Source organism: Giraffa tippelskirchi, chromosome 11, assembly GCF_054371585.1.
Source record: "Giraffa tippelskirchi isolate mGirTip1 chromosome 11, T2T-mGirTip1v1.2.pri, whole genome shotgun sequence".
Taxonomy (NCBI): Eukaryota; Metazoa; Chordata; class Mammalia; order Artiodactyla; family Giraffidae; genus Giraffa; species Giraffa tippelskirchi.
In genome coordinates, this window is record NC_137285.1 from 143,601,584 (window position 1) to 143,624,103 (window position 22,520).

A 22,520-nucleotide genomic window follows, 5' to 3' on the forward strand; every position below is an offset into this window, starting at 1 on the left:
GTAAATTCATTTTTTAAAAAACAAAGTATGCTCGTATCTCTCCTATTTAGAAAAGTTTTATTTATTTATTTGGCTGCACTGGGTCTTAGTTGCGGCACATGCAGTATTTAGTTGTGGCCTGCAGGATCTAGTTCCCTGACCAGGGATTGAACCTGGGCCCCCTGCACTGGGCACTTGGTGTCTTAGCCACTAGACCCCCAGGGAAGTCCCTCATGTCTCAGTTTTATAAAAGTTTAGATTTATATCAAACAGTGTTCTCAACAGTAATAATATAATAATAATAAAATATAATGGCTGACACATATAATGAGCATATGTAATGCTGATTATGTGCCAGGAACAGTTACAAGAATTTGATACCCATATTCATATCCTAATCTCTCGGTTAAGTGCTATTACTATTGCCATTTTATAGACAAGTGTGTTGAGGTTGTTGTGTAGCATCGACCAGGGTTATTTGTCTTCAAGAGGCAACCAGAGAGGCAGCATCTCATTCTTTGGTCCAGAGGATTAGTACCTGAGTGTAGTGCTAATGGGGCAGAAATACTTAGATGGAATCCCTAAATCCTCAGCAAAGGAAGGAAGGAGAAATCCAGGGCATGAGGTGAGCCTGAGATGGCTTGTATGAACACTGGTACCCCTGATCTCTGCAGTTTGGTTTTACTGTTAGATGTGATTTGGTCCAGAATTCTCTCATGCTGCGCAGACAGTCGTCCCATGACTAACCCTCGAGCATATACCTTCCTCATCAGGTACCATGAGGATCCTTTGCTTTTAGAGCGTGTGTGTGCTGCTTGCTCTGTCGTGCCCGACTCAGTGACCCCATGGACTGTAGCCCGCCAGGCTCCTCTGTCCAAGGCAAGGATCCTGGTGAGGGTTGCCATTTCCTCCTCCAGGGGATCTTTCTGACCCAGGGATCGAAACTTCATCTCCAGCATCTCCTGCAGCGGCAGGCATTTTGTTTTGTTTTGTTTTTTTTCACTTGGTTATCTCTTAAATGAAAAATGATTTTCCTAGCTTCAGCATTGGCCATCTAACAGAGTAAGTTTCCAAGATGAGGCACATTTAGATAGTGTCTGAATAGCTCTTTTTGAACAAATGTTATGACATTTCCATCTGGTTTCTTGTACATGCTGTCCCAAATTAGAAGCTTGCCAATCTGTCAGAATACAGGTGTGGTCCACTCTTAAGGAAACCTGGTGTAAGAGAATATAAATTTACAAAAATTAGCTAAAGTAGGAGGGAGATGTTTGCATTCCAAAAAGATTCTTAAGTCTTCTATTAAGTTAACTGGGGAGTTTGCTTCACATAATGATTCAAAGAACAGATTGTATTTGTACGGTATATAAGTGTGAGACCACAGTTATTACCTAAAGGGTAAACTTACTTGTACATACGCTGTATGGAGGACTTGGTTATGATACAATGTCTTGCTTATTCTCAGCGAAGGTGATGGTTGTGTAATCAGGTGGCACATGGAGCCCGCCAGGCTCCTCTGTCCATGGAATTCTCCAGGCAAGAATACTGAAGTGAGTTGCCATTTCCTTCTCCAGGGGATCTTCCTGACTGAGGGATCGAACCCGCATTTCCTGCTTGGCAGAGAGATTGTTTACTGCTGAGCCACCTGGGAAGTGATTTATTTAGTGGTCCTTTATCGTTGAATGGTTTTGATTTTGCTATTGCAAACAGTGCTGCAGTATACCAGCATCTTAAAGGTCATGTTCATTCTGAAAAACCAAAAAGGAAAGGCAATTGAGCATTAAGTTAGTTAGAGGCCAGCAGATGGCATGGAAAGGCGTGACATTTAAAGAATTGCCTCAGATGCCCTTGTTTCTTAAGGATCAATGACTAATTAAGAAAACCAAGGGCTGCTGTACATCTATTAGAATCTAGGAGAATACCGAAATCTTTTAAGTTTAGCAGTGAGGAATCCTAATATTGTGAGGAACTGAAAGGATGTTCAGATCATTAAAGAGCAGGTGATATTCATCCTTCCAGCTAACCTGTAAGGTACGTAAGTCAGTAAACAACACAGCTTTTAACATTAGGCACCAGAGACCTTATTCTTTCTCTTTTCCAGCTCAGTTCAAACAATGAGATTTTGTTAAATAATTTATATTTGAACAAGTTGTGGAAACTATCACTGGAGATCAGTGAGTTTCCACAGGTCCTCTGCAGAATAAAAAGAGATATAAGTAAACAAATGGGACTGCTAAAAAATACACAAGATTGCATGTTAGATCACGCTGTTGTTAGAAGTTCTGTTTGTAGGAAGTAGCTTCTGGAAGGGAGGAGAGTATGTTTCCTTTGATTCCATAATGCTCTCAGACGCTATACTTGCTGCGTAATTGCATCTGAGACTAGGGCTTATCTATGAACTTGAATAAAACGGACTTCAAAGGACAAGCAGAAAAGCATTTCACTGGCCTTTACCACCTCTGGAACCCCAGTGGTTCACAGGTGAAATAAAGTTATAAAACAAGCCTCAAGTTTTCTACCTTTCTTGTTAACTGTTTTTGAAAGAAAAATTAAAAGTTAGAAAGAGTTTTTGATTCAGTTACTCATGTTCTTTCTTTCTTGACTTCCTAAAGATGAGCTAGCTACAGGTTCTACTTTATTATTGTAAAAGTCATAACTCTGACTTGATATCTGCTGTTTCTAAAACTTGTGGATGTGTGTTTGTTTCAGTAGTTAAAGGTGAGAAAGAAGTCATGACTATAACTTCATATTCATCATAGTCATGGAAACATGGAGTCCTGGCTATTCATATAATATGTGACTGCAATTAAAAAGGACGCTTGCTCCTTGGAAGAAAAACTATGACAAACCTAAACAGCATATTAAAAAACAGACATTACTTTGCCAACAAAGGCCCATCTAGTCAAAGCTGTGGTTTTTCCAGTAGTCATGTATGGATGTGAGAGTTGGACCATAAAGAAGGCTGAGTGCCGAAGAATTAATGCTTCTGAGCTGTGGTGTTGGAGAAGACACTTGACTACAGGGAGATCAAACCAGTCAATCCTAAAGGAAATCAATCCTGAATATTCATTGAAAGGACTGATGCTGAAGCTCCAATATTTTGGCCACCTGATGTGAAGAGCCAACTCATTAAAAAAAGACCCTGATGCTGAGAAAAATTGAAGGCAGGAGGAGAAGGGGACAACAGAAGACAAGATGGTTGGATGGCATCGCTGACTCAATGGACATGAGTTTGGGCAGGCTCCAGGAGATGGTGAGGGACAGGGAGGCCTGGCATGCTGCAGTCCATGGGGTTGCAAAGAGTTGGACATGACTGAGTGACTGAACAACAAGAACAACACTTAAAAAGATGCTGAAACTAGGCTCAGAAATCTTAACTAGTGGTCTGGATTCACTGAACTAACAGAACTAGGACTAGAACCAAGATTTCCTGACTGCTAGTCAACATACACCTATTTTATGTAGACTATGATCTCTATAACTGAGAAAAATGGGGTTGGATTACATGAAGCTCTTTTGAAAAGATGAGATTGAAAATGTATCTCATTGAGTGTTCATTTTGAGAAGTGTGATGGTTGTTAAGTTGCTTAGCATAATTTCCTCGGCAGTTTTGGGTTTTCCTAGCATGGGAAAGAGAATTCAGTTAGATCTCTGATGGGAGGAAAGTGTGCTTCCACGGTTTTGCCTCTATGGAGATAAGGAAAAGAAAAAAAAAAACCGTTGGAGAGAATAAATTAGCATTCTTCATTTCCTTCCTCAAATTTGATGTTGATGCTTGCCAGTCTTCAAGATATATCATAAATTGTTTACCAAACGATCTTTTGGGGAAGTGTTTTTTTTTGTTTTTTTTTGAACCATGAAGGCATGAGCTTTTGTCACTTTATTGTTAATCAATGAATGTTATCCAAAATTATAGATGTAATGTAATTTAATTGTACAACACAAAATTATGCTAATGGGAGAAGCCTGTTGGAATTTACCAAATAGGGGAAGTGGTTTTAAAATTCTTTTTTATTTTTATTTTTTATTGAAATGTAGTTGCTGGACAGTGTTTCGAAGTTCTTGACCAGGCCTGAGTCAGTATGAACTTGGTTTCTCCAAGTGTGAAGTCCCTAGGGATGTGGTAAGGCCTCTTTGGCTGAAACATGAAGACTTAGACCTAGGGAATTGTTTAATCCTCGAAGAAGCAGACATTATTCACTAGGAGACTCTGGCTCAAAATATGAGTTTATTGCAGTTACTGTGATAAACCCAGTTTGAAAGCAGCATAGCTGCTTAGTTAGGAGGGACTTAATTTATCAAAGTGACTAAAATTTGCACTTGCTTTGTTTTGGAGGAATTTACCCATTTCTTATAGGAAGAATATGGTTAAAAGCTTAAACTGGGGATTTTCCTGGCAATCCAGTGGTTAAGACTCCATGCCTCCTGTGCAAGGGGCACAGATTTGATCCCTGGCTGGTTGCCGACAAAGGTCTGTCTAGTCAAAGCTATGGTTTTTCCAGTACTCATGTATGCATGTGAGAGTTGGACTAGAAAGAAAGCTGAGCACCAAAGAATTGATGCTTTTGAACTGTGGTGTTGGAGAAGACTCTTGAGAGTCCCTTGGACTGCAAGGAGATCAAACCAGTCAATCCTAAAGGAAATCAGTCCTGAATATTTATTGGAAGGACTGATGCTGAAGCTGAAACTCTAATACTTTGGCCATCTGATGCAAAGAACTGACTCATTTGAAAAGACTCTGATGCTGGGAAAGATTGAAAACAGGAGGAGAAGGGGACGACAGAGGATGAGATGGTTGGATGGCATCACCGACTCGATGGATATGAGTTTGAGCAAGGTCTGGCAGTTGGTGATGAACAGGGAAGCCTGGCGTGCTGCAGTCCGTGGGGTCACAAAGGGTCGGACACGACTGAGCAACTGAGCTGAACTTGGAAACTAAGGTCCTGAGTGCCAAGGGTCAACCCCCCCAAAAAAAAAAGTTAACCTGGATGAGTTAAGTTTAAATAACCAAATAGTCTATACTAGCCCCTATACACACAGACACACAGACACACACAGACACACACACAGACACACACACAGACACACACACACACACACACACACACACACCTTGGGTTGTATAAATGCAGACCATTCAAAGAAGTTAATTATTGGAATTACCAAGTAGATTTCATTACAACTTTCACTTTTATCAGGCCTGAGTTACATATTTAAAGAACATTCATGTAGTAGACACTACTCTCCTGCAAGTGTACTGCTTATAAACTAAGAAAATGTTTGATTTTAGTTATTACTAAATGTGTATAATCATAAGATATGTCAAGACTAATATTTCTTATTTTGAGATAAAGGACTGTTCCAGTTTGGACTTCTTGAAGTAACTTCAAGCATTGTAGGCATTTACAAGATGTACGTTTCTTACATAGGCATACAGGGAATGTTATGGGTTTTGTTGAATATAAAATACTTACATAGATTGGACAGTTGTTGTCATTTGAACCTACTCCACGTGAAGAAGAAAATGGAGCCAGGATTACATAATGTATTAGAGATAAGAATCTTGTAACTTTGCCATCAGCTCATTCTTTTTTCTTGCTTTATTTCTGTGCAGAATGTGAGGTTTCAGTTCCTTGACCAGGGATTGAACCCTGACCCTCAGCACTGAAAGTGTGGAGTCCTAGCTGCTGCACTGTCAAGGAATTGCCTTCCTTGGCTTATTTTATGATCTAATTAATCATTAGTATTAGAAGCAGATAAAAAGTCAGAGAACTTCAGTTCTGTTTCTTTGCTTTCAGTTATTTTGAACTTGTGAACAGTATTTAGCCTCAAATAATAGATTATCAGGGCTTTGACATCCCAGAGGCTACATAGTCAGCCAGACTTAATGATTGTTGTGGTCTGTAAAGGTTAGAAGTTCAGATTATTGGATGGTGGCTGATGGGGGGAGTAAAGAGAAATGTCTGTCTCAACATGAGAAGTGACTGGGGCATGACATGGGGTCCATCCCCTGGCATGTTCTGTTTGGGTAATACCAGACAAACTAGCTAGGGTTAAGGGGCTGGTTAGGAATAATGAAAAATAAAGTTGGATTCTGCATCACCAGATTAATGAGCTGGAAGCTCTTTGGACTATTTGTGTGTGTACCATGCATTGTCGCTTAATGTGACCGTTTTAATTAGTTCCAAGTGTGTAAGTCAGTGTTCTATTGTGTAGTGGGTTCATGTTCTGGGGACAGATATGTTGTCTGGCTCTAACTAACTACATTGCAGTTAGAGGTTAACTGTTGATAGCTTTGGGCTTCCCTGCTGACTCAGCAGTAAAGAGCCTGCGTGCAATGCAGGAGACATGGAAGATGCGAGTTCCATCCTTGGGTCTGGAAGATCCCTTGGAGGAGGAAATGGCAACCCACTCCAGTTTTCCTGCAGGGAGAATCCCATGGGCAAAGGAGCTTGGTGAGCTACAGTCCATAGGGTCGTAAAGAGTCCCGACACGACAGAGCGACTGAACACACACACACACTGATAGCTTCTGATAGATGGCAGAGTAGACTTGAACCTTGCTGCTCTGATTTTAGCACCCATGTTCTTAACCCGTTCACTTACGCCCTTTGTACTTAAATGGCAAAAGCCTACAGGCTTTCCTTGGTGGTGTCTTACTAGGCCTGTGATTCCCAAGTAGTCACCGCTTTGTCTCCAGTCCCAATTCCTACTCTCAACTCAGGAAGCCCCTTCCCTGTCACCTTCACGTTTTGGGAATTCCCAAAGGGAGCCATGAAGCAGTCTGAATCCACGAAATCACGCTGAAGCACATGGATTGATGGCCTTTTAATTCTTCTACGAGAGTTTGCATTTTTGAAGACGATGTGGCAGTAACTGAAATAAGTCATTATCTGTGAAGGTTTTCAGTTAACTAAGTAAAGGGAAAGAATCAGGCAGAAGATATTTTTGGGTTTTGGTGCTACCAGAATGTATCACACAGCCTTACCTGGAAGTCAGCCCAGGGGATTAACTGACTGAAGCGGATTCTGCTTTTTGCAGTTTCTTCATTTTCTCTGTTCTGAACCTCTGGGTGTTTGGAGTCTTTTGTTGTGTTTCAGTCTTGTTTGTTAGTTTTTTGAGTGGCAAATTATAACTGTCTGCAGTATTTGGTTGGGTTAAGACAGGAGAAGGGACAGGTAGGAGAGAGGCCTGTTCAGTAGGGAATCCAAGAGGGCTTAGTAGGAGAGGGGCCTGTATAGACCTGGGATAGCATGTTTTTAAACTGGGCCTTTTCCTTCCCTAGTAATAGACTATGCTTGAGAAGAGATGTGTGTTGCCCCAAACCATGAGGTTAGGGGAAATGCCCACAGTATCACGATTGATGTATCATCTGATTTTTTTTTTCCTATAAGATTCTTTTTTATTAAAATATGATGAGGAGAACAAGTTATAATTGCCCGTTCTTATTTTGCATCACTTTCACTGTTTCTCTTTAATGAAAAATGCAGGAAGTTGCTGCCGCTTTCTTAACTTGCAGGATGCATGCCTCTCCTCTTTGTTCTTTGTTAAGTATGAGCTGGCATGTGTTAGACTACGTTTGCATTTGCTCTTCAGGACTTCAGTGGTTTCTAAATTCAGCCCTGGCTAAGCCAGTTCTCTGCTTGCGTGAATCAGTTGAGCCTGCTATTTTTAGCAACAAAAGGGAATTGAAATAGCAATTTTCTTCCCATGTAATAGATCCCCAAGAGGAATACTGATGCAAGCTCTCTGTCATTTTCTATTCTCCCCACCCCCAAAAGCACTCAGTGGAACCGCAGCTGTCATGGTTTGCAGCAGTATTAATCTTTAATCAATCCAGTGTTCTCTGCATTCAGGTATTAGTGGGGGAGGGTGGGTAAGGGTCAGGAGAAGGAATCTGCCTAGAATAACTAAGCTCTTATGCATGGGCCCTGCAATCAGAATTGGGTGGGTAGTTGCAGGGAATAGAAGCAGCTAAAAATAGCACGTTTGCTTCCAGTGTTCCTCTAGTCTATTTTTGATGTTTGATATTGGTAAGGTTGATTGGATTCTTACTAAAAATATCTGTTCCTGGCAAGTTGAGGACAAAAAGAGTAGAGTATTTTTAACCTACACAAACTGAAGCATTTTTGTTGACTCTAAAATCTGGATGCTGAGCCCTGGTCAGTTGCCAGTATTTTATATAATCTGTAACAAGCAAGACACTTCTGGGTGCCAAGTTGGGATATTCTTTATAGTTGTCAGTTTCCATCTTCTCAAAGGCTTGCAAATTTGGTTTTGGGTGTTATATTTATATATGAAAACATAAGCCTTTTAAAATCTCATTCCCCCAGACCGCCCCACCTTCTTCCTCTTACTTCAGTTCTGCCCCTGGCCATCATAAATACTCTCACAACCCATAGGGTTGTGGGTGATACCTGAGGCCATTGGATTATGGGTGGGCGATACCTGTAGCATTATTCTTTGTATTGTTGAAAACTACCTACTTATTCCATAGCAGTATGGAATCCGAGAACACCAAGTGTTAATTGAAGAAGCCAATCTTAATGACAAGAACAGAGATCTGTCACAACTTTGGTAATTTGGCGTGCTTTACTAAGCCCAAGTGATTCATTCCGCCCCCCCCCCCCCAATCTTGCTTTGGATCTGTTCAGTTCACATCCACCCTGGCACATTTTGAGTGAAGTAGTTCTGTTTAGCATTGAAAATCATCTCTTTCCAAGGACCCCCCTCAGAATCCTTTGAAAATGTGTCTTTAGATTCATCATAAACTAAGTTAAACTTCTGAATGCGACATTTCTTAAATTTTATTTTAGATCACTGATCCTTGATAATGAGAGGGGCTGAAGAGTGCTGGGGATTGTGTGCAGTGGATGATTGGGCATTATTTCTGGGGAAAAAAAAAAAAGTAGGTGAAACAGTGGGGAGTGTCACAAGAAGACAGTCCTTCATTCGTAATCTCCTTTTATCATTCACTCATCTTGTGAAACATCATCTACTTTTTGCCAGACACCGTGCTAGCATTTAGACTGTGGTGACCCAGACCTTTATGGAAATCTGTATGATGAATGTCAAGTAGGGGAAGTACAGAGTACCAAGGGGCCAGGGAGCTACGAGATCCTGCTGGTCTAGAGGTCAAGGAAGGTCTAAGGGAGAGGAAATGTTCAAGTGAAACCCTCAAGGATGGGAAAGAGAAACTGGTGGAAATAATATTGGGAGCAGTGGAAACAACATTTGTGAAAAGAGAGCATTTTAACTTTGTAGGAATTAGAAAATTTTCAGCATGACTAGGGCAGTGGGTGGTAGGGGGACAGTGATGGGTGGTAAGGTCAACTCATGGAAGACCTTGTAAAGAATTAAGGGCAGTGGGAGACCATTGATAGGTTTTTGGCAGGGAAGTGATGTCACATTTGCTGAATGGGCCAGTCACTTTGGTTGCCGTGTGGAGAGTAATTTGGAGAGGAATAAGAAAGGGAGCAGGTGAGTGAATTAGAAGTCTGTTGCAGTAGTTCTTGTGGGAAGTGAATTCTCCTAGCCCAGGTGGTGGCAATGGGGAGACGTGAATAGATTTGTGTTTCAGGTTTTATATAATTGGCTGTAGACAAACATTGTCATTTCTTGATGGAAGAATGAGATCATAAAAATGGTGTTTGAGTCCATGGGACTCTCAAGAGTCTTCTCTAGCACCACAGTTCAAAAGCATCAATTCTTTAGCTCTTAGCCTTCTTTATGGTCCAGTTCTCACATCTGTACATGACCACTGGAAAAGCCGTAGCTTTGATTATATGGACTTTTGTCGGCAAAGTGATGTCTCTGCTTTTTAATATGCTGTCTAGGTTGGTCATAGCTTTTCTTCCAAGGAGCAAGTGTCTTTTAATTTCATGGCTGCAGTCACCATCTGCAGTGATTTTGGAGCCCAAGAACATAAAGTCTGTCATTGCTTCCACTTTTCCCCCATCTTTTTGCCATGAAGTGATGGGACCAGATGCCATGATCTTAGTTTTTGAATGTTGAGTTTTAAGCCAGCTGTAGCCACCACTTTTGAATTGGCTGGATAAAGGGCAGAAAGGAGCCTCTCCCTGCTGAGTCACTCCTTTAAGTAGCCTTTCTCAAAGTCCCTTACAACACTGCTTGCATTTTATTTCCTGAATTTAGTCACGTGGCTGCACCTAGCTGCTGGGGAGGTTGTATTCCAGGCCACGATTGCTACCAAGAAGGAAAGGAAGAATGGGTATTGAGGAAGACAGTTAGCAGGCTCTGGCCCCTATGTATATATAATGTAAGAAGGATGGGTCCCCAGGGTTGTTTTTGCATATTTCATCTTCATTTGGTGTGGCTGTATTTAATTTTTTTGCTTTAAGAAAGCACAAACAGCAAGCAGGACTTCTAATGTGGGTGATTTGGAAGCTGGTCTTTGTTTCATTTGGTTTTCATTGCAAAGTGGTAGAAATATCAGGTGACAGTGCTTAGATGGTGTTTCCCAGAAGACCAAACAAGAGATGATCTTAGGTACTGCATTAATGAATACTTTAAAATTTTAATAGTTTTCTATATACATATTTTATACTAATATTCTATTTATATTAACTGAAACTGGTGGTCTTTTACCAAATCCAGTAATTAAGTAAATAGTAATTCCATTTTCTATTAAATTTAATTTTTTAAAAATCAGTTTTAAGAAAGTATTAAGTGACCTTAGGAAACATTGATGTAAGCAATGCTACACCGATACTTTGGAAACTAGAATAGATGGAGAATTTGTTGGATCAGTTTACACCATCTTTCTATTCCTGGTAGGAAAAGACTTCTTTTTTTGGAAAGGCAATACACGCACGTGGTTAAAAAATACTGACAGTGAGAGGAGTAAAAAATAGTGACCTCTTCCTTGTATTTCCCCAGTGTCCCAGAGCAATTGCCAGAAGACTATTGATTTAAGATGTGCTTTATGTAGCTTCCTAAAGTGAATGATGAAGAGTTGACTACCCAGACAATATGGAGCATCTAGTGAGACTCATACTATTATTTTATAAAATTAAAAAAAATATTCAACTTGATTAAGGATTTTTTTCTATCCAACCATGAGCTGCTATCTCTGCTACTACTGTTGGAAGATTTCTTTAGCTTTAAAGCAAAGACTGTATCTTTAAAAGCAAAGACAGAACAATCCTTATCCCATCCTCCGTGCCTTAAGTGGACAAATTTAATCTTTTTTTGGCATAAAGTAAAACTTTTGCGATTGACTAAAGTTTGACAGATGACTTGGTCATGTTTGTACATTATTTCAAGCATATTACCTATCATGACTTAGAGAACTAAAGAATTTGTCATTTCCTTTGATGGGGAAATTATACTTGATCCCCCATTGCCTGGCCATTGTACATGACTCTGATTATTATAGATCTGCAGTGGTGCTTATAGAGATGACTAAGAGAGGCTCTCAGTTTCCACTTGTATTTCTTGTTTCTTTGTGCCCATAAAAATAATTTTTATACTTTTCTATTTTCTCAGAAAAAAATATACTTGTGAGGCAGTGTCTGACTTATGTGTAACTATATAGTGCTGTATCTGGTTCTGAGAATTCTCTGAATACGGGAAAGTGATATTTTTTATCTATCTAAAAAGATCAAAGGCTAAATTTTTAATGCTTATGCAATTTAAAGTCATATCGTTTCTGCTTAATAGTTAAAGCCCTAACCATGAAATGGGTGGTTTATAGAATACCTAATATCCGCAGTGGGTCTTATACATCATTGTAGTCTCTGTAGTCATACACATAATAGTTTCTAAAATCCATTAATTTGATTTAAATTTGATAGTTAATAGAAGATGATAGGAAAAAAATGTTCTTGTTGGGAGCATAAAACCAAATCTTTCTGAGAAGTGTGTTTAGTATCTTATTTTCAACTTAGTCTACTTTAATATGTTTAAGAGGGACCTTGGGGAACTTCCAGTTTTAAAATAGGCAAGTAACAGTATTTTCTAGCCTTTTATCTCTTGGAATGTGTAGGAAATTATTTGGGAGAATATATTTTCCTAATCCTAATAATTAGGAGAATAAGAAACAGAAAGCACCATGTGGATAAAATGAGGGAACTTCTGAAATCCTTGATTCCCAGTCACAGAGAAGAAAGTCGGAAGAGCGACAACTTACTTCACAGAGCGGATGTCTAAGAGCTCACAGACGGTCCACCACTGACAAGCAAGCAAGTTTGCTCTGGGCCTCAGAAAAGCACAGAAATTCAAAAGACAAGGATGAGGAAGGGCACTGAACCAGATGTGCTTGTGGGTCCAAAAAGCTGGGCACAGAAGAGAGCGGAGGTGAGATGCCAGCCTGAGAACAGAGGTTAAGTGGTGAGTCTACAGACCAACAGCTGCCCAACTACTCAGCAGCCAGAAGACCGGAATTTGGGAAATGAAGCGATATCAAAGAGTCCTAGAGAAAATACAGATACTGTTACCTGTATTTGGAAGAGTCATTTTCGACTCCATGTTGGTTTTGTTGCTATTGTTATTATAATCATACATAATGGTCTGCCTCAGGTAACCCTGTCCCTCTGCTTGACTTAAACTGAAGTGTCTCTGTTCAGCCCGCAGAGAGACAATCTGACCCAGCCCATCTGTGAATGGCTGCAAAAACAAGAAATTGACACCCTTCCACTGCTCCGCCCCCACCTCCCACCACTGGCCATTCCAGGAGGTATTTGCAAGATTAATAGCCTTTTTACTTTACTTCCTTACCTCCTCCCACTCTCTGTTCAGTGAAACAATCTGGCATCCAGATCCCGTAAGATGGTTATTTTGAGACGTTAGTCTGCCATCTTCTCAGTCTGCTGACTTTCTGGATAAAGTCGTATTCCTTCCCTCAGTACCTTGTCTGTAGAATTTTGGGCCTGTCATGCGTCGAGCAGAGCAAGCTTAGACTCAATAACAGTAGTGACTTGTGGATCCCCTAATCAAAAAGCTGGTTTGTCCAATGATTACCCTATAGTGAGGGCCCCGTATAGTCATCCCACCCATGCACCCTCATTGCCATGTTATTTTCTCCAAGATGAGACAAACCAAAACAATCAAAAATAACTTAGAGGAAACAGAATAAAAGAGTGGAAGAAAGTATAAATATATAAACATGGTCTAACTAACAGCCTCAGAGGTAAGAGAAGATAATAAATGTATAGTAAGAACAAGCTGCTGCTTTAAAAAGAGAGCAATCAGAATAGAGAAGAGCTCTTCAGTATGAAAAAATTGACAACCTAATATATGTAGAGTACATCATGAGAAACGCTGGGCTGGAGGAAGCAGAAGCTGGAATCAAGATTGCCGGGAGAAATATCAATAACCTCAGATATGCAGGTGACACCACCCTTATGGCAGAACGTGAAGAAGAACTAAAGAGCCTCTTGATGAAGGTGAAAGAGGAGAGTGAAAAAGTTGGCTTAAAGCTCAACAATCAGGAAACTAAGATCATGGCATCTGGTCTCATCATATCATGGCAAATAGATGGGGAAACAGTGGAAACAGTGGCTGACTTTATTTTTTGGGGGCTCCAAAATCACTGCAGATGGTGATTGCAGCCATGAAATTAAAAGGTGCTTACTCCTTGGAAGGAAAGTTATGACCAACCTAGACAGCATATTAAAAAGCAGAGATGTTACTTTGTCAACAAAGGTCCATCTAGTCAAAGCTATGGTTTTTCCAGTAGTCATGTATGGATGTGAGAGTTGGACTGTGAAGAAAGCTGAACGCCAAAGAATTGATGCTTTTGAGCTGTGGTGTTGGAGAAGACTCTTGAGAGTCCCTTGGACTGCAAGGAGATCCAACCAGTCCATCCTAAAGGAGACCAGTCCTGGGTGTTCATTGGAAGGACTGATGTTGAAGCTGAAACTTCAATACTTTGGCCACCTGATGTGACGAGCTGACTCATTGGAAAAGACCCTGATACTGGGAAAGATTGAGGGCAGGAGGAGAAGGGGACGACAGGGGATGATATGGTTGGATGGCATCATCGACTCAATGGACATGAGTTTGGGTAGACTCACCATGGGTTTGGTGAAGGACAAGGAGGCCTGGCATGCTGCGGTTCATGGGGTCGCAAAGAGTCAGACACAACTGAGTGACTGAAGTGAACTGAACTGGACTGAATTTTAAAACTCAATACAAAATTTGGAAGATAAAAGTTGAAGAGATTTCCAGGAAAATAAAGAAAAGTAAAATTAATAAAGAAACTGTTATGTCCAAACTCTGGTTAATGGAAATTCTAGAGAACAATGTGAGGAAGAAATTATCAAATAATTAATGTTTAATACATAAGAAAATCACCAGAATTGAAGACCATCAGTGCCTAGTACCAATGAATGGAGAAGCACCCACTCCAAGTTCTATTATCATGACAGAGTCCTAAAGATGAGATAACAATCCTAAAAGCCCCAGTGACAAAAAAGCAGGTCATTTGCAAATTGTCTGTAACTAGAATGGGTGAAACATTCTTTTTAAGCAATACTGGTGCAGTGGAGGGTTGTTTATAATTTTTTGTTGAAAACGATCTCCTGTTCTGAGTTCTAGTGTAGACTTTAAAAAAACGCCCAACCAAAAATTTGAGAATTATGTTTTATTCGGTAGACATACTGAGGACTTAAGCCCAGGAGACAACCTCTTAGCTCTGAGTGACTGTTCCAAAGAGGTAAGGGAGGAGCCAGGATATATGAGTTTTTGCAATAAAAAACAAGTAATCAAAAGATTGCTGTTAATTAAAGAAAACCAGACTTATCAAGTTAATGAATTTAGTGCTTTTTCATGTATGGAAAGATGCCAGAATCTGGGTTTATTGAAGTCATTCCTTTGCTATGTACCCTAACAGGCCAGTATCCTGATATTCTCCATCCTAAATCCCCTGAGGGTGCACAGTTGGGGGTAGTTGCAGTGGCTGATGGTTTGATGACCTCAGCATCCTTTGTTTACTGATGGCAGGAAGCATTCTCTGTTCATACTAGTTAAACTACTACAGGTGAAGTTAGAATAGAGACTGTATTTTTAAAGATACAAAAGATAAATTGCCTCTTAAACTGTCACATGAGGAGATGTGGTAACTAAATTTAAAATTCTGGATGGCATCCTAGAACAGAGGAAGGACACTCAGTAACAAGATTGCCTTAAAAAAAATATGAACTTTAGTTAATAATAATATATCATTATTGATTCATTAATTGTGACAAATTTTCCATACTAATGTAAGATGTTAGTAATAAGAAGAACTAGCTTGGAGTTTGCAGAACACTCTGTATTATCTTCACTTTTTTTTTTGGATAAGTCATACTTCAGCCACCTGATGCAAAGAGCTGACTCATTGGAAAAGGTCCTGATGCTGGGAAAGATAGAAGGCAGGAGGAGAGGGGAAGACAGAGGACAAGATGGTTGGATGGCATCACCAGCTCAATGGACATGAGTTTGAGCAAGCTCTGGGAGATGGTGAAGGACTGCGTGCTGCAGTACATGGGATCGCAAAGAGTTGGATACGACTGAGTGACTGAACAACGAAAGCTACTTTAAAATTTAATAATTACTTTTTAAAATGTTTACAAAATGTATCTAAATGCCTTCTTGTTTGGGAACTTAGATGTGCCCCATAATAAGGGACTAGAACAAGATCTGAAAAAACAAGAGCTTCAACCTAGGAGAGAGAGTCCAAGAGAATTCCCAAGATTAGGTTCTAGAACCATAGCTGTGCCCACAGAGTATCTATTCCAGGTTGGAATAGGGTGAAAGTTGGAGTGTTCTGCGAAGGTGATCTTTAAGGGAAAGAAAACAAACAGAAAAAGAAGCTTGGAACAAACTGATGGGGTTGATTGTGTGGGAAATTATACTGAGAGGCCTTTAGAGACTGGGGGGACATTTAAAAGGAAAACTGCAAATACAAGAAAAAGACCATTTTAACTCCAGGAGAAGAAAAACGTTGATTAGTAAAGAAAATGTAATTCTGCTGTGCTGTTTGGTTTACTAGTGGATGATATACTTTTCTAGCCACAGTAATTGTTGAATAATGAAGGATTTGATAGATTTTGTTCCTACCTCTGGGAGGGAGTATGTAAATCCTTGGAGTTTCCTAAGTGATAGGGGTGTCTTTGTTATTCATGGTGGGCTCTGATAATGTATGCTAGTGAGATTGCCCATGGTGGGACTGTATGGAGAGCTTCAAGATGGGGGCTGGTCCTGCTGGAAACACCAACCTCGGGATTAGAAGATTGGTGCTTTGAGCCATGGGATCCCAGCTGAACCTTCCAACCTCTGTGGAGGGATGAGGAGGTTTGAGTCTGAGTTCAGTCCCGTGGCTGACGATTCAATCAACCACACCTTTGTAATGAAACCCAATGAGAATTTCATATTCCCATGATGCTCTGTTCTCCTCAAGAAAAAGTAACCACTCCTATGGATTTATTCTCCATTCGTACTGGATCACACTTGGAGAGTGAAATGTGACCCAGAAGGAAACAGTGGCTCACACTCCAGTATTGTTGCCTGGAGAATCCCATGGACAGAGGGACTGGCGGACTACAGTCCATAGGGTCACAAAGACTTAGCACTGGATCACGAGCTAGTGCATTGGCTATTTTACTTCCTTTTAAAAATATATCAATATTTCTAAAAGTCTGTGCAGTAGGGCTTGATTTCCTTCATCTACCAAAAGCAGCTGCGCTGTGTGAAAGTCCCAGAGGCAATGGTGCTGTGTAAAATGATGGTTTAAGTAACATTAAGCCCTTCTTGCAGAAATCATCTTGCAGTTCCTAGTGAGTGAACATACTCATGTGCTGTGGTGGGGATGGAGAAGGGACCTCCTCTTCTTCAGAGAGGTCCTGGAACCTCTACATTGGGGACCCTCCTACACCTTGCCCTCTGTGGCTGTTCATTTGGTTGGTCCTGATTTGTATCCTTCATTATAAAGCTGTAATCATGAATTGTAAGTATCCTGAGTTCTGTGAGTCATTCTAGTGAATTCTTCAACCTGAGAAATTGTGAGAACCTCAACATTGTAACCAACTAGTCACAACTGTGGGTGGCCTAGGGGCACCTGAACTTGTGGCTGGTGCCTGCCTTGTGGGCAGTTTCACTGTCTTTAACCTGTAGGATCTGCACTCACTCTGGGTTAATAGCAGAATTGAGTTACAATATTATAGTAATGTAATGACTGACTGTTGACAGAATCTTGTGATATAACTTCATTGGAAGGATGGAGAAAGTTAAAGGGGGTGAAGATTCTCGTCAACCCTAATGAGTCAAGTAATATAAAAATAAATGAATCAGGGAATTAGAGTATAACAGGATTTAGAACATGTAAAGACAAAGAGAAGCAATTGAAAGCAGTGAAAATTGTTGTTTCTGGGGATAGAGTAGGAAGGTGCAGAAGGATACAGATAAAATCCCACTGTGGTGGTGGTGGTTTTTTTTTGGTCTAAACCTCTTGTAACTGTTTTCTTTTTCAAGCTAAGTTATGTATTTCTTAGATTTAAGTAAAATCCCTTTAAAAAGAAGGGAGCCTGACTTGTAGGCTCTCAGTAGTTCACCAGGAAATAGACTTGGACATTTGTGATGTGTGTATGTAGGGGAAGTCTTTAGGGGGATGTTTTTAGGAACGGTACCTGAAAGTGAGTAAACAAAGGAGGCAGGGTAGGGCAGAGGGAGAACTCAAACTGATGCTGGAGTCACACGTATTCCCATGGGATCTAGTGTGAACGTGGGATGGCCCATCAGCGATCCCTAAGTGAGGTAAGGGAGCAGGATCTTTGTGTGGACCGGTCATTAGGCATGTATTACCCAGGGGAGGGCTGTAACCTTGGGCAAGGCAGCTCCCTTTGACTGAGGACCATTCCTGGGAGATGCTCTCTTGTGCACTGAGAGCAGATAACACTCCTGGTGAGAGGATTGCCTGGAGACCTCTGTACTGGAAGCGAGGATGTGGTTGGTACTCTTAACGGTGCCCAATGCTCACTACAAACTCCAGAAACTGGAGAGTCTGATAAAGTTTTGATACCCATCAGACAAATTTTATAAACTCTAGTCCTGGCATATTCTGGGCTTTGCAGGGCTATTTTTAAAGTGCAGTATGCTGGTTGAGGGCTTCACAGATGGTCCTAGTGGTAAAGAACCTGCCTGCCAATGCAGGAGACGTAAGAGACGTGGGTTTGATCCCTGGGTCAGAAAGATCCCATGGTGAAGGGAATGGCAACCCACTCCAGTATTCTTGCCTGGAGAATTCCATAGACAGAGGAGTCTGGTGGGCTACTGTCTGTGGGGTCACAAGAGTCGGACACGACTGAAGTGACTTACCTGCATGCAGGCTGGTTGAGATCAGGCTTGAGTTGGCAATTTTCACATACACACACACATCAGAATCATCTATATTCTTTTGAAATGTGTATATTACAGCCAGAAATTCTAGATACATTAGTTGGAGTGAATTTATCGTAGTTTAATTATTGAGCTTTTTCATATTAAGGGATTTAAAAACACCTAATCTGTTGTTCCATGTTAGAACTGGACATGGAACAACAGACTGGTTCCAAATAGGAAAAGGAGTACATCAAGGTTGTATATTGTCACCCTGCTTATTTAACTTATATGCAGAGTACATCATGAGAAATGCTGGGCTGGAAGAAACACAAGCTGGAATCAAGATTGCCGGGAGAAATATCAATAACCTCAGATATGCAGATGACACCACCCTTATGGCAGAAAGTGAAGAAGAACTAAAGAGCCTCTTGATGAAAGTGAAAGAGGAGAGTGAAAAAGTTGGCTTGAAGCTCAACATTCAGAAAACTAAGATCATGGCATCTGGTCCCATCACTTCATGGGAAATAGATGGGGAAACAGTGCAAACAGTGTCAGACTTTATTTTTTTGGGCTCCAAAATCACTGCAGATGGTAATTGCAGCCATGAAATTAAAAGACGCTTACTCCTTGGAAGGAAGGTTATGACCAACCTAGATAGCATATTAAGAAGCAGAGACATTACTTTGCCACAAAGGTCCGTCTAGTTAAGGCTATGGTTTTTCCAGTGGTCATGTATGGATGTGAGAGTTGGACGGTGAAGAAAGCTGAGCGCCAAAGAATTGATGCTTTTGAACTGTGGTGTTGGAGAAGACTGTTGAGAGTCCCTTGGACTGCAAGGAGATGCAACCAGTCCATCCTAAAGGAGATCAGTCCTGGGTGTTCATTCGAAGGACTGATGTTGAAGCTGAAACTCCAATACTTTGGCCACCTCATGCGAAGAGTTAACTCGTTGGAAAAGACCCTAATGCTGGGAAGGATTGGGGGCAGGAGGAGAAGGGGACAACAGAGGATGAGATGGTTGGATGGCATCACTGACTCGATGGACATGGGTTTGGGTAAACTCCGGGAGTTGGTGATGGACAGGGAGGCCTGGCATGCTGCAATTCATGGGGTCGCAAAGTCGGACACTACTGAGTGACCGAACTGAACCGAACTGAACTGAATCTGAGAAAGTCTGATGTTGCCATTGATTCAGTGCTGTAATCACATGTAGGATTTGCTTGCTCCACAATTGTTGAGCATAAACAGAATAATCTAGGTACCAAAGGCTCTGTGAGTAGACAGGTTGAGTGGCAGACAGATTAGGAGAGTATAAGGTATTGTACTTGTATCATGAAGAACTTTGAGAAACCAGGTCTCAGGGAAATTGTCTAAGTCTTGTTTTGTACTTTGTAAGAGCAACTAACTGTGAGCATCATTCGAGCATTCAGCAAACGTCTACTGAGCACGTCACATGGCAAGGAGCCTAGAATGCAGTAGAAGCATTAAGACATGTATGTGTAAGGAAATGCATTTCAAAGCAGAGAGCGGTATGTGCTGTAAGAGAAGTGCATGTAAAGATGTGGAAGAGAGAAAGGATTCATTTAAAGTGATCTGAACAGTGGAGTTAGTTGGTGGAGTCTGAACAGGCTATGAAGAAAGAGGCATGGAGATGAGGTTCTGGGGATCTGGGAGAGAGCACAGGTTTACCACAGAGAAAAGGAAAAGGAGACATTTGGAAACAATTAGAAAATGTTTATCCTTCATGTATGAAACATTAGTGCATCAGTGACAGGAATACAGTGTAAAATTTGGGTCCTCATATTTCCAGAATACTCAGAAGATGAAAAGTTACAGAAATGTGCAACAGAATTGATAATGAGGTTGGAGGAACTTTCATGTGATACTTAATTTCCTATAGGTGGATTCTGGTACAAATGTTTAAATACATGAGTTAGTAACATTTCTTGTAAACAAAATCACAGTCATAAAAACACATAAGTTACCTTTGAGAGGTGTCAGAGAACCAGTTTATTTTGAAAACTAGTAAATAAAGGAGGGAAGAAAATCCAACATTTATCTTGTGCTCCTGTGCAAACTCTGTATCATTTGTAATCAAATAACTGATAAGGAGTCATTTCTCTATGGAAATATTCCAGCTAATAAAGTAAGATGGGATGACAGAATTCAAGTATCAGTTCAGTTCAGTTGCTAAGTCGTGTCTGACTCTTTGCAATCCCATTGACTGCAGCTCGCCAGAATTCCCTGTTCATCACCAACTCCTGAACCTTACTCAAACTCATGTTCATCAAGTCAGTGTTGCCATCCAACCATCTTATCCTCTGTTGTCCCTTTCTCCTCCTGTCTTCAGTCTTTCCCAGCATCAGGGTCTTTTCGAGTCAGTTCTTCGTATCAGGTGGCCAAAGTATTGGAGTTTCAGCTTCAGCATCAGTCCTTCCAAGGAATATTCAGGACTGATTTCCTATAGGTTTGACTGGTTTGATCTCCTTGCTGTCTAAGGGACTCTCAAGTTTTCTCCAACACCACAACTCAAAAGCATCAGTTCTTTGGCACTCAGCTTTCTTTATGGTTCAGCTCTCACATCCATACATGACTACTGGAAAAACCATACCTTTGACTAGATGGACCTTTGTTGGCAAATTAATGTCTGCTTTTTAATATGCTGTCTATGTTGAACATAACTTTTCTTCCAAGGAGCAAACGTCTTTTAATTTAGTCACCATCTGCAGTGATTTTGGAGCCCCCCAAAACTAAAGTTTCTCACTGTTTCCATTGTTTCCCTGTCTATTTGCCATGAAGTGATGGGACTGGATGACGTGATCTTGGTTTTCTGAATGTTGAGTTTTAAGCCAACTTTTTCACTCTCCTCTTTCACTTTTATCTAGATACTCTTTAGTTCTTCTTCACTTTCTGCCATAAGGGTGGTGTCATATCTGAGGTTTTTGATATTTCTTCCAGCAATCTTGATTCCAGCTTGTACTTCATCCAGCCCGGCATTTCTTATGATGTACTCTGCATATGAGTTAAATAAGTGGGGTGACAATATACAGCCTTGATGTACTCATTGCCCGATTTGGAACCAATCTGTTGTTCCATGTCCAGTTCTAACTGTTGCTTCTTGACCTTCATACAGATTTCCCAGGAGTCAGTTCAGGTGGTCTGGTATTCCCATCTCTTGAAGAATTTTCCACAATTTGTTGTGATCCACACAGCCAAAGGCTTTGGCATAGTCAATAAAGCAGAAGTAGATGTTTTTCTGGAACTCGCTTGCTTTTTCGATGATCCAGTGCATGTTGGCAATTTGATCTCTGGTTCCTCTGCCTTTTCTAAATCCAGCTTGATCATCTGGAAGTTCACAGTTCACGTACTGTTGAAGCCTGGCTTGGAGAATTTTGAGCATTACTTTGCTGGCATGTGAGATGAGTGCAATTGTGCGGTAGTTTGAGCATTCTTTGGCATTGCCTTTCTTTGGGATTGTAATGAAAACTGACCTTTTCCAGTCCTGTGGCCACTGCTGAGTTTTCCAGACCTGCTGGCATATTGAACCACTGGTAATTGCTCCATCTTTTACATCAAAGTATAGTTGACCCATCAGCAGCACGGGTGGTTAGGATCATGGATCCTCCATGCAGTTGAAAATCCAAATATAACTTGACAGTTGGCTCTCAGTATCTTGAGATTTTGCTTCTGAGGTTTCATATCTGTGGGTTCAACCAACCTTGGATCATGTAGTACTGTGCTATGTATATATTGGAAAAAATCTGCATATACAAGGATCCTTGGTGTTTGAAGCCGTGTTGTTCAAGGGTCAGCTGTATCACACAGGCCCTCTTGTGTCTAATTGGTGGGTCTTAACTGTGATAAATTCTACATTGTGATTCTGAAACTAAACTGTTACTTTTTCTTTTCTCAGTTGTCACAGGTAGTACTGATGGAATTGGAAAATCATATGCAGAAGAGGTAAGTAATATTTAAGACTTTTCTTTTTGGTATAAAAATATAAGAACAAATATAGAATGCTCTCTTACAGTGATTTTTATTTTGAAGTTAAAAGTACCAATAGAGCATTATACAATATAATGGAGGTACTTTGTTTCAACTTCGTTAGCAATACTATGCTTAAAAACAACTTTAAAACAAATTTTGGGGCATAATGTGTTTAAAACGTTTTTTCCTGGTAAGTTGGAATTGTGAACATTTTAGTGTAATTTTATTTTATATTGT

General features: G+C 40.5%; 1 protein-coding gene across 7 annotated transcripts in view; it reads left to right on the forward strand.

The window, feature by feature from the left end:
* The window catches only part of HSD17B12 (hydroxysteroid 17-beta dehydrogenase 12), a 162,317-nt gene that overhangs the window by 33,408 nt on the left and 106,389 nt on the right, over positions 1-22,520 (forward strand). For all 7 annotated transcript variants that reach the window (XR_014069645.1, XR_014069646.1, XR_014069647.1 and 4 more), the window contains one exon: positions 22,210-22,256. Coding sequence is in view for 2 of the 7 variants with exons in the window: in XM_081544991.1 (XP_081401117.1) it covers positions 22,210-22,256 (47 nt within the window). In the remaining 5 variants the exon portion in view is untranslated. The remainder of the gene's footprint in view (positions 1-22,209; positions 22,257-22,520) is intronic.